Source organism: Benincasa hispida, chromosome 9, assembly GCF_009727055.1.
Source record: "Benincasa hispida cultivar B227 chromosome 9, ASM972705v1, whole genome shotgun sequence".
In the NCBI taxonomy this organism is placed as follows: domain Eukaryota; kingdom Viridiplantae; phylum Streptophyta; class Magnoliopsida; order Cucurbitales; family Cucurbitaceae; genus Benincasa; species Benincasa hispida.
The window spans coordinates 27,720,930-27,734,075 of record NC_052357.1 but is presented as its reverse complement, the minus strand read 5'-3'; the positions used below and the strand labels follow the sequence as shown (position 1 = coordinate 27,734,075).

Genomic DNA, 13,146 nt, shown 5'->3' with positions numbered 1-13,146 from the left:
TACGGAGGATATTAAGTATAAAGGCAGGTTGTTGCTAGAGGGTGCACACAAAAAGAAGGAATTGATTATAATGAGATCTTCTCACCTTAGTTGGACATACTTCTATTAGGGTATATTACTAGCTATGGTAGTACATCAGAATTTAGAACTTGAGCAACTAGATGTAAACACAACTTTCTTACATGGAGAGCTAGAAGAAGAGATTTATATGACCCAGTCTGATGAATTTCAGTGTCCAAGCAAAGAAGATTATGTTTTGCAAGTTAAAGAAGTCCTTGAATGGACTAAAGTATTCTCCAAAGCAGTTGTACAAGCGGTTTGACACCTATATTGTTGGGCTTAGTTATAACAGAAGTTTGTATTGCTCTTATGTATAACACAACAAAGCTAATGATGGTTCATTGATTTATCTTTTTCTATATGTAGATTATATGCTCATAGTTGCTAACTCCAAATCCGATATTCAGAAGTTAAAGAATATTCTCAATGATGAGTTTGACATTTAGAATTTGTGTGATGCTAATTTTTTTGGATATAGAGATCTATAGAAACAAAGATCAAAATAAGCTTTCCTATCATAGAAAGGCTATATTAAGAAGATATTGTCCATGTTTAGTATGTCATCAGCTAAGCCTATAGATACTCTTAGTACTGCAAATGCTTGTTTGTCATCTGAACTTTTACCATAGTTTGAAGCTGAGAAGGAGTATATGTCTTTAATTGCGTACGTTTGTGCAGTGGGAATTTTGATATATGATACGGTCTGTACTAGGCTTGATCTCGCCCATGTTGCTAGTGTTATTAGCAAGTTCATGTATCAACCTGAAAAAGAACATTGGTAAGCTATTAAGAGGATTTTTCATAACCTTAGAGGTGCGTCTAATGTTGGTCTTATTTATGGGAATGATATAAAGTGTTTGGTTACCGATTATTCTGATTCTAATTATGCTGGAGATGTTAATAGTAAAAGATCTATGACTGGTAATGTGTTCACTCTAGGTGGTTTTGTTGTTAGTTGGAAGACAACTTTACAACCTACAGCTACTTTGTCTATTATTGAAGCAAAGTACATGGCCTTGACAGAAGCTACTAAAGAAGGAATCTGGTTAAGAAGGCTTGTTTGTGATCTTAGTTTATATCGGCTATTGTGTATTATGATAGTTTGAATGAAATATGTCTAGCTAAGAATCAAGTTCATCATGAAAGGATAAGCTCATAGACGTAAGACATCATTTCCTGAGAAGTGAGTAGAGGGTCCAGATGATAAAAATTGGGACAATTGATAGTCTTGCAGATATGTTCACCAAGCTAATGCCACATGGAAAGTTCCAACATTACTTGGACTTATTGAATGTTCTAAATTGTTAATGGTCTCTTCTGGGACACTCTGAGACTTGAGGGAGAAGTCTAGGTACGTCTAGCAATGAATTTCATGTTGCAGTACATCTATTATTTGTGAGAGAACTCAATTAAGGCTGGAGATTTGTTGGAATGCTTTGATTATGTTGTCTGGCACTTTGAACGATCAAGTACGGGGTCTTGCTGCATAGTTAGTGAGCTGGGGTCTAGGGGCGGCCCGCCTTGGTGGATGTTCTAGAGCAATAGTCCCAAAATCTAAGTGGAATTCATATTTGATATATTTAATTACTTATCTTTTATTTATGATACTGAACATAGGGTTTAGTGAAGTGTACTATATAAAATCTTTAACCCTAAAGGCACCACCATTATGTATTTTATAACATTCTCTCTAATAAAATTGTTCTCCCTCTACCCCATAGATGTAGCTAATGTATTGTTAGTGAACCACATAAATTTTCGTACCGATTCTCTATATTTTACGTTTTTTGTATTATTTATTTGTTGATTTTGTAAAAAAGGTATTTTAACCCAAATTACTTGTTTGAGAAACATCCCATATTTGGTTGGGTTCAATGTTTTGAAGGTTGAAAGTTGGATTAGCACAACAAATATGTGTTTTGGCATACAACCCAAACTCGATTTCTGAAAACTATTTCTTAGATTTTGTGAGGCAAATAGTACAAATTCTGAAAACATTTTTTTTTATTGTATTTAGATTTTGAATTTTAAATTTTAAAATACCGAATTATATTAAATAAAAATAAAAACATAAACATAGTATATCATGTTTTAAACTCAAGTCATTGTTTTTTTTTTAAAAAAAAAGAAGTTATGCATTATGTAATGTATTATAAATTATCTAATACTACAAAATAATAATTATATAATTTTTTTTACATAAATAATATTCATAAATTAATTAATAAAAGTTTATTGTCAACTAAATATTAGTGGGCAACTACTACTAATTTTATAATTTATAAATACAGTATCAAACACATTTTGAATAATTGTTCAATTAAAATCCAATTTCTGAATTTGTTACTAAATACATTTCTAAAAACATGAAACAAACCTATGTTTTCATTAAATTTCTTGTTTTCAAATTTATGCTTTTAGATTATCTACCAAACATGCCCTAAACAACTAAGATTATGCAAATTTCTGTCACCATTTTTTATTCTACAAATAGGTTGTTATTTATGCAATAAGATTATATGCATAAAGTATCATATAACCACAATAAGAAAAATATGATCTCTAAAATCAAGGATGATTTAAGATGCATTTTTCCATATCTATATAAATATAAACTTGTTTACATCTCCATCTAAAATAAGGAGTTTCTCTCAAGTTCATCTAGCATGGAGGACATCATTTACAACTTGGTGGTTGGATTTCTTTTTAAGCATCACTCATTTCAATTTGGGTACTTACCTATAATATTTCATAAACATGAAGGTAACAAATCATATTGCTATTAGGTAGAGATATTTCAATAAGTTTTATTGTTTTGATAACCAAACTATAAATTGGAAAGACAAGTATATATAGATATACTTTCTTGACCAAGAAGTCAGAGATAGTCAGAGAGTGAATCTTCACTCTCTTATTATTGAACTAAAAAAGCCATAATGAGAAAAGGGATATTTTAGCAGCCTCTCTCACACTTGCTATTTTAATTAAAATTATCTTACATGGAGGTGAATAATAATTATTGTTATCCCATCTAATCTCTGATATTTTCAAGGAATAAGCAATCTAGGAACAACAAATTACCATCCTTAAGTAGAGCACAATTATTTTAAGATAGACACATGTCCTAGATCAAAAGATAGAGTTTCAAATTTTAGTCTCTTCACATGTACTCAAAGGATATATATATATTATATGTGATGAACAACTCTTGAATATTCTTATGCATTAGAGGTAGAAAAAAAGATGATTGAGTCTCTTCAAGGACAAAGGGACTCAACAATAAAATAATTGTCCTTTACTTAATCATATATCCAATAGATAACTCTCCATTACCCAAATATGTGACTTTATTTGTACATAAAAAAATGACTCTCTAGTCACTACACATTTGAGGAAAAGTGATAAAGATAAATCCAAATTAACTTTTTTCTTAAAAGAAAAGGAATTTTTCAAATAATTTGTTTTTATCTCCCAAATAATCACTAGTGTATATTATCAAAATTTTCTTATTTATATTTTTGTTCAATAAATAGCTTTCCTTTTAAAGATAAATTTGAAAGATGTCTCTATCATTTTTTCCAATAACAATATTGTGATAAAAACAAATAATTAATTTTGTGAAAAAGTAACTCCAAAGGGAAATAATAATAGAATGAATCAAAGATCTTATTTGCGTCGAAATGAGAAGCATTGAACTATCATGAAACTTGTACCATCGAGGTCCCATATGTTCAAAAAAAAAGGAAAAAAAAAAAAGAGATGTGGATGTCGAAGCCGAAACAAAACAACCACAAAGATAGAGAAATAAAACCCACGAGAATAGTGCGACTATAAGATAATCTACGAAAAAGTCGATCTAAAATAGAGGGAGGATTCGTTTGTAGACATGGTAGAGAAGTTTATTGCAATGGCTCAAAGAAGCTCCGTCAACCTTCGCATTTTATTCATTTTTCTTGACCTTTTTCTTAAGAATTATATGTTATTTGACTTTTTTTTTAAAAAAAAAACGTCAAGTAAATAAAAATTGCAAGCACCAATAAATATAGTATTTTTGTAGTGTTGAAAGATAATTGTCCTTCACTTAATTATATACCAATAGATAACTCTTTTCTTTAACTAAATATGTACCTAATAAATCTCTCCCTAGTCACTACATTTGAGGAAAAGGAAAGAAGAGAAATCCAAATTAACTTTATTCTTAGAAGGAAAAAGATATCAAATAATTTGTTTTATCTCCAAAATAATCACTACTGTATATTGTCAAAATTCTCTTATTTATATTTTTGTTCACTGAATAGCTTTACTTTTAAAGGTAAATTCCAAAGACGTCTCAATCCATTTTCCAATAACAATTTTGTTGTAAAGTAACCTTGAAGGGAAAATAATAATAGTATAAATCAAGATCTTACTTCTGTCAAAAGAAGAAGCATAATTCAACTGGTATAAAATTTGTAATATCGATAGGATCCAACTTAATACTACTCTTGCTTAAGCCCAGAGTTTTGATGGAATTCAGTGTATTAATGTTGAAGTTGAAAGGTTTTATTCTCTCTTCCCTAGCCAATGGGAGATATTATTTGCACTTCTTACACTCCTAAAATAAGAAGCCTCATCTATATTATCTAAAAGAGTTTGCGAAAAAACATTTGATTTCCCCTTTTACCCCTTTTAAGTTGATGGTCATTGGGATAGTCTTATGTAATTTCACATTTAAATAATTAAAAAAAATCATTTTATCTATAAGATCTACTTAACCTTTAAATAAAGGGATTAGAAATTCAAAAAATTACATTTTATTCTCTAGTCTCTAATCTTTAATTCATGAAAAATATTTTGAAAAAAATCATATTTTATCTTTAATAATCTCTACTTATCTCAAATAAAAAGATTTTTTATAAAAGAAATTATATATTTTTTTCTAATCTATTCTTCATGAAAATCCTTATTTTAAATCAATTTTATCTCTAATATCTAGATCGAGTAATATAAAAATGAAAAAAATTAAAAACAAACAACATTATATCGTTTAATCTCTTATTCACAATTCTTTTTAAGATCACATTTTATCTCTTACTTCACGTTAATAAATTTTAAAATTAAAAAAAAAAAATCAAACTATGATTTGAGATCTAAATTTTCATTATAAATCGCTAATTTCAACCTCTCTTTTTCCATCCGCTATCTCCTCTCATTTTTTTTTTTAAATTTTGTTAAGTAGCTCTCTCATTTCTTTCCTTTCCTTTTTTTTTTTTTTTTTTTTTTTTTTTAAAAAAAATTGTTGTAGATATACATATTTTTTAATTTAGTTAATAGGAACATCTTTCCCAATGTTTCTTTTTCATCTTTAAGAAATTTAATTTCTCAGTTACAAGTATCTCTTCTATCTTCTATAGGAAGATTTCACCCCTCTCCCTCTTTTTGTTTAATATATGTCATAAGTTTTTAGGATTTTTATTTGCATATAAAAAAATTGAAACTAGGACGATAATAAAACCATCTTCTTTTCAACAAAGAAATAATCATTATGAAATATTATACAAAAATAGAAAAATAAGATTTTATTTTAGTTAAAGATTGAAATTAAAATGACAATCACATCATCCAAGTCAATTAAAAAAATAATATATATAAGATTATAGCAACAAATAATAATACTTTCATTTGAATTAAAATTTAAAATTAAGAGAATAAATAAATCATCCAATCCAAGAAAAAAAAAGAATAGATTAAGTTTTTAAGGTTTTTGTTTGCATAGAAAAAATTGAAATTAGGACGATAATCAAACCATCTTCTTTTCATCTAAGAAAGAATCATTATAAAATTTTATACAAAAATAGAAAAGATAAGATTTTATTTTAATTAAAGTTTGAAATAAAAGGAACATCACAACATCCAAATTAATTAAAAAAATTAATATAAATAAGATTATAGTTAAAAATAATAATACTTTCGTTGGAATTAAAATTTAAAATTAAGAGAATAATCAAATCATCCAATCGAAAATAAAATAAGAATAGATTAAGTTTTTATGGTTTTTGTTTACGTAAAAAAATTGAAATTAGACCATAATAAAACCATCTTCTTTGCATTTAAGAAAGAATCATTATGAAATTTTAGTTTGATTTAATTTAAAGTTTAGAATTAATAGGCTAACCAAATCATCTAATGAAATAGATTTTTTATTAAATAAGAAAAAATTATCACAATATTTAATAAAAATCTTGATTTAAATCAAAGTATGAAATTAACAAGACAATCGAATCATCAAAAAAAAAAAAAAAAAAACTAAGAGATTATTCTCATGAAATTTTAAAAAATAAAAATAATTGTTTAGACTTAATTTAAAGTTTAAAAGTAAGAGATAAATCAAATCATCCAATAAAAAGTTAAAAAAAAAAAGTATTATCACAAAATTAAAAAAAAATCTTAATCACAAAATGAAAAAAAAAAACTTGGTTTCAATTGAAGTTTAAAATCAAGTAGATAATCAAATTATCAAAATTAAAATAAAAAATTAGCTAAGAGATTATTATCATGAAATTTTAGAAAAAAATAATATAAACTTAAGAAGATAATCAAATAATCTAAATCAAAATATCAAATACGTTTATTTTAATCAAGTGAACACGAATTTTAAAAAAATAAAATAATAATATTTTTGTTCATATTGAAGTTCAAAATTAAGAAGATAATTATATCAACCCATTAAAATAAAACAGTATTTTTTTTATCACAATTTTTTTTAAAAAAATAATACAAAATATTTGAATTTATATATTCTTTTATACATGTTTAATTTATATGTTCTTTTATAATAAAGTTTATGCTCAATTAAAATAATTATTATTTTTGTCCACCCAACTTCCAAAATTTTTATAACTTATTTAAAAATTAAAACTCTTTTATTCATAGATTAAAGTTGTATTATTAAAATTTTATAAATAAATTCTCTTTTTAAAGTTTATAGGAACGTAGTACTTCACTAGTCATAGTCATAATTAAGTATATAAAAGAGCCACTCCAATCCCATATCATTTGTCATCACTCATAAAGAAAATCATCGCTGAAATGAATTTTTTGTCCAATTGGGAGGGTGTTAAATCAGTGCCAAAAAATTATGTGTTTCCACCAGAGAAGAGGCCTTGTGTAGCAGTGAAGAAGACAATTCCAGTGATCGATTTTGCCACAAACGATCGAGCCCTTCTCTTCCAAAGAATCCTTGATGTTACTCAAGAGTTTGGATTTTTTCAGGTTAATTCATAAATCCCTTCTTCTTATTCTTTGTTAAACAACCATTCTCTTTTATGTTTCGCTTCTTAAGTTATAATTTTGAACCTACCAAAGCTTTAAGTTTCTTTGTTTAGTTAATTACAGTATTCTTAGTGTTATTTTATCTCTTATTCATAATATTCTTCTTAATTCTTTGGTTGATTTTAAACTTTGTGTATTCTATTTTTTCCGTCTTTGCTATTAGTTCCAAATCATGCCATTGTTTTCTTTTTTCCAACCACATTGAAGATGACAATTTTGAACCATTAACATTTGAGACAAATGTTAAATATATGTTTCAATATTTTTGAATAGTATACGAAGGTAAGGGATCGGTCGGTACACTCGGACATCTTAACTAGGTTAATACCCTCGAAGTACCATCATCATATCCCAACCAAAGCACTCCATAAATCATAAAAAATAGTACAAATGAGCTAGAGGAGAGCTCCAAAAGATACAAGGGGAAAAGGCTACAAGAAAGCCGTCCAATTAAGCGCGAGATTAGGAACATCATAGTTTTTAAATAAAGTACATTTGGAGCATCAGAGAGTAGCCAGGTTCAAAATATCACCCCAAAGTTGTTGTGGAGTTTTGAAATGTTTGATTGTTTCACTTCAAGCAAATGCACAAAAGTCCAGCTCCAAAAATATTAGTCGTGATAATATTAGTTTGAGAAGTAAGAGAGTTAGTAATCACCATGGATAACAATACATCAAGGGACACAGGGGCATTCAAGGGCATAGTAGCTATGATATTATTCCACATAATAGCTGAGTAAGAGCCGTTTGAAAATTAATGATTGGCGGATTCCCCATGTTTCTTACATATAATACACCAGCTAGGATTGAGGCAGTAATTCGGATGGCAAGCTTGACATTTATCATTTGTATTTATATCTTTATGCAATATAGTCCAGATAAAAAATTTACATTTTTTAGGTAATGAGGTTTTCCAAAGATAACCAATCTAGATGTGGGTAGTGATGGGCAAGCTTTTGTTTGAAAAAGTCTTCACAGATTTCATGTTAAAAAGTCTATAGGAGTTTAAATTCCATGTAGCAGTGTCATGACCAACATCACGGTTAGGAGTAACCCAATTTGAAGTAATGAGATTCTATTGGTTTTCTTCTTTATCATTCAGAGGACTTCTGAAGCCAAGATCCCACAATTTTGTATCATTAAACCATGTTCTTTAACCATGATATTGGGGTTGGAAGATAGGGCAAAGAAACGTGGATGAAGTTCTTTAAGGGGTCTATTAGTAGCCCAATGTTGTTTCCAGAAAAAAGTATTAGATCCATCTTGAATTTTTTACTGTATAAAGCCGCTCATTCTGTCATTGATCTTAGAGATATAAAACCAATGTGCCTTAGCATTGCAAGACCTACATTGAGAAGGCAATGAACCATCGTGAGGGCTAGAGTACTTGCTACCAATCAATTGCACCCACAAGCTTTGAGGTTCAGTATGGAAACGCCATATCCATTTAGATAATAGAGCTTTGTTTGTTAATTTAATTTTATCGATGTCTAAACCGCCCTTCTCTCTTTGAGCAATAATAAAATCTCATCGGACCAATTGTGAGCCTCTCCTTTTTCAGCACCCTTCCCGCAGAAAATTTTACACCTTAGATATATGTTTTAATTAACCACCTAACTGAGTTATATTGTTAAATATATGTTTTAACTAGCTAATTGAGTGATACTCGTAATTCAACAATCATGCTTACATTCTTAAATTTAATATATTATACACTTGATAGGTGTATTAACATAATTAGCTGTAAAATTCTTGTTAAATGCATTAAAAAAGATGGTTATAAGAAGTAATCCAAATATTATTTCAAGATCATCAAATACCAAAATTTTGAGGTATAATTCAAACCAACCCCATAATTATAGGTATTTTTGAGAATTTAACTGATATTTTAGTCAAATTTGCAATAAAGGGACAATATTGAAACATATGTATACGTGTACGTATATTATTTAACATGTAGTCTAATATTGCATCATATATAAAATTGCAAAACCTATCGTATATATGTTTATATCAAACAATTAACCATATCAATAAGACCCTTGATTTACTATTTGTTTTAGGTGATAAATCATGGAGTGTCGAAAAAATTAATAGAAGAGACAGTGAAGACTTTAAAGGAGTTTAATTCTATGTCGCCCGAAGATAAAAAGAGGGAATGTTCCAAGGACCCCGATTACTGCAAAGTTTACCCAGGCTCTCAAAATTCTGCAAATGAACAAACTCACTTCTGGAGAGATTCTATGAGTTTTAATTGCCATCCTCTAGAGAAATATATTCATTTTTGGCCAGACAAGCCCCCTGAATTCAGGTAAGAAAAGGCACTCAATCCACTTCAAAACGTTTCTTTCAAACCTAATTGTCTTTTCAATTACTTAACAAAGCACTTTTAACTGTACAAAATAAATAAATAACACTTTGATTATACAAAGTGTGGGTGAGAAATAGGAACTACGGATCTTGAGCTTAATCGTACATATTTTATGCTAGTTGAGATATGTTCATTTTGTCTAAAGAAAAGTCATTTCAAACATAATCAATATATATATATATATATTAAAATATCGTTTTGTTCAATATACTTAGGAGTTAATTCAATTTTAGTACTTGTACTTTCAAATGTCCAACTTTCATCATTTTTTTTAACATTTGCCAAGATGTGCCCTCCTACTTATTGAGGCCTGACTCTTGCCCTGATAGCAAGATATAGGTAGTGCACTTCAACGCCATCTACTTTATTCAATTTAAGTATATGTCTAATTTTCATCCTTATACTTTCAAAATATCTTATGTTTAGTTTCTCGAAATTATATTTCATTGAAATTGGTTAAATCATAATAATACCTATTCTAAAAAATAGAATATGGGAATATATTCCGAAAATGTATAGTAAAAGTGTTAATAAATAATTAACAATTATGAAATTAGATAAACAATAAATTAGTCATACTAGGGATTAAATATAAGATTTATGGATAATAAATGAACTGAAATCAAACATTAAAAAGTACAAAACTAAATCTGAACAAGTATAAGAACTAAAATGGTATTTTAACTCCGACCTTCCATATCCTAATCAGGTTTAAGCCTTCGTTTTAAGTACTTTTGTTGGTTTGCATTAATAACTGAATACGAGTTTTTAGCCACTTAAATTACTCTTCATGATCATTTAAAAAAATATATATATATTTTTGGTCGTTAAGTTTTAAGTATAGACTTCTATTTGGTATTTGGTTTCGAAAGGTTACACATTTAGTCATTAACTTTTTGAGTTTGGTTTCAATTTAGCACATATGTTCAAAATATTAAGTATAGGCTTCTATTCGGTCTTTAGGTTTCGAAAGGTTACACATTTAGTCATTGTCTTTTGTGTTTAGTTTTAATTTAGTCCATAGATTAAAAATACTAAGTATAGTCTTCTATTTGGTCTTTAGGTTTCGAAAGGTTACACATTTAGTCATTAACTTTTGTGTTTCGGTTCAATTTAGCACAAAGGTTCAAAATATTATCATTTTGTGATTGATATTTGAATTTTGTTTCAATTTGATCTCAAAGTTTCCATATTTCAACTTTTAACATCGATTTTATACTAAATGATAATTTTCTGTATTTAGGGTTAATATATTTTAATCAGTTTAATTTTAATAATTGTAATTAATTATTTTTTCCTATTTTTTATTGCTATTAAATTTAAATTTGAGATTTCACTTCATAATTATTTTAAATTAATTAATATACATTGACATCAATGATTGAAAGTGATAATTTAATGAAAAATCAATGTTAAAAATGTAAAATTTTGAAACTTAGAGACAAAATTGAAGCAAAACTCAAATCTCATGGGATAAAGTTGTAACATTTTGAAACTTAAGAACTATATTGAAACAAAACTCAAAACCTAAGGATTAAATGTTTAACATTTTGAAACTTAGATACCAAATGAAAACTAAATCCAAAATTGAAGGACCATTATGTAATTTTCTCCAATTATCATTATTATTATTGCAGGGAGGTGGTGGGAGAATATTGTGTTGCAATGAGAAAGTTTGTTTTGGAGTTATTGGATGTGATAAGTGAAGGGCTGAAGCTTGGAAGAGGATACTTAGGGGATGAAATGAGTTCAAATCCAACAATGCTTGTACATTATTATCCACCATGCCCAGACCCTAGCTTGACTTTGGGATTGAGGCAACATTGTGATGGAAGCCTCATCACCATCTTATTTCAAGATGTCAATGGCCTTCAAATCCTCAAGGATGGTGAATGGATTGCTGCTGATCCAATTGATGATGCCCTTTTGATTAACTTTGGTTATGTTCTTGAGGTATGAAACTAATACTAATAAATAAGAGAAAGTAGACCTATGCATGAGATCACTATATTTACACAATTAGTAAATTAGGGTGAGTTTCGTTTAGCTTTTCAAGTGTTTAATTTTGAAAAGAAATCATTTTGAAAGCAATTGAAGTATTTGACAACCACTCAAAATAGCTTTCGAAACATTTTCAAAACGCATTTTAAACAGTTTTTATAAAGACAGTTTAATTGAAAATGAATGTTTGGAATTTTTTTTTTCTCTTGTTAATCCAAATAGGCTCTTAGTCTGTGGTCTTACATTATTAGGTGATTAGCAATGGAAAGCTGAAGGCAGCAGAACATCGAGCAATGACAAATATGAACGTATCTCGACAGAGCTTAATCTACTTCGTCTGCCCTGAAAATGATGTGACTATAGAACCAGCAAAATGTCTGATAAATGAAACTAACCCTCTACGTTATCGCACCATCAAGTTTGAAGACTTCAGGGGAAAATATTATTCTGTGCTAGCTAATAAGGAGGAAATTATGAAATATATGAGCTTAAACAAAACTTAATGAGTATCCAAAATAGAACTATGATGTTGTTGGGTTGATTACTTTTATATTGTAATGTAAAAGAACTACTATGTTACTATTGAGGGTGAAATAAAGGTTATGTAATACACGATAAAACTTGTTACACACGATGTTACAACACTTCCAGAAACATCATAGATAAATGCAAAAAACTAAAACCAGGATAGAACACAGAGTTTGGTAACGCAGTTCGGTGTAATACCACCTACATCTAAAGGTAGTGTGCCCATAGAATGATATACACTAATATAAAGACAAGCTATTGTAATTACAACGATGTATTACTTATCTGTAAATAAATGGTAATTATATTGACACTTGAATTGCTGAACTTAGAGAATGGTCATTTAAATTCCCCCTAAGGATGATACTCCCTCTCAATGAAACTTAGGTTCCCCCTAAGTGTGAGATCCCCTTACCTTCAACGTACTTAGGCTCCCCTAAGTATAAGAAAGCTACAAGAATTTCGGGCTTTAATGTCGGTTGCAACCGACATTAAAAACAGTGTTATTAAAGCCCTTTAATGTCGGACTAAAACCGACATTAAAGGATTGTCAACCGACATTAAGCCTTAATGTCGGTTGTCAACAGAAGTCCAGAATCCATTGAAGCCTTTTAAACTGACATTGAAGCCCAGAATCTATGTCCGTTTTTTCAATTATTGTTCGTTTTTTTTAAATTTCGTTATCGAATCCATTTTTAATATCGGTCAAAAAGTTAAAAACGACATTATATATCTCGTGTTGGGAAATGAAATGTCCATCATTGTTTTTTATTAAAAAATTTTAAAAAATTTGCATGGCAGACCATCAATATTTGTCTTCCACCTATGAATTTATCCACAAACAAAAATTAATATTTCCAGTCCATTACATATACT

At 28.5% G+C, this 13,146-nt stretch overlaps 1 protein-coding gene across 1 annotated transcript; it reads left to right on the top strand.

Moving 5' to 3' along the window:
- The first annotated feature begins 7,110 nt into the window (after positions 1 to 7,110).
- LOC120086914 (hyoscyamine 6-dioxygenase-like) lies at positions 7,111 to 12,577 on the top strand. The gene is made up of 4 exons (XM_039043722.1): positions 7,111 to 7,311; positions 9,434 to 9,681; positions 11,379 to 11,694; positions 11,994 to 12,577. Exons 1-4 carry the CDS (start codon positions 7,129 to 7,131, stop codon positions 12,243 to 12,245), a joined length of 999 nt encoding a protein of 332 aa, XP_038899650.1. The 5' UTR covers positions 7,111 to 7,128; the 3' UTR covers positions 12,246 to 12,577.
- The last annotated feature ends 569 nt before the right edge of the window (positions 12,578 to 13,146 follow it).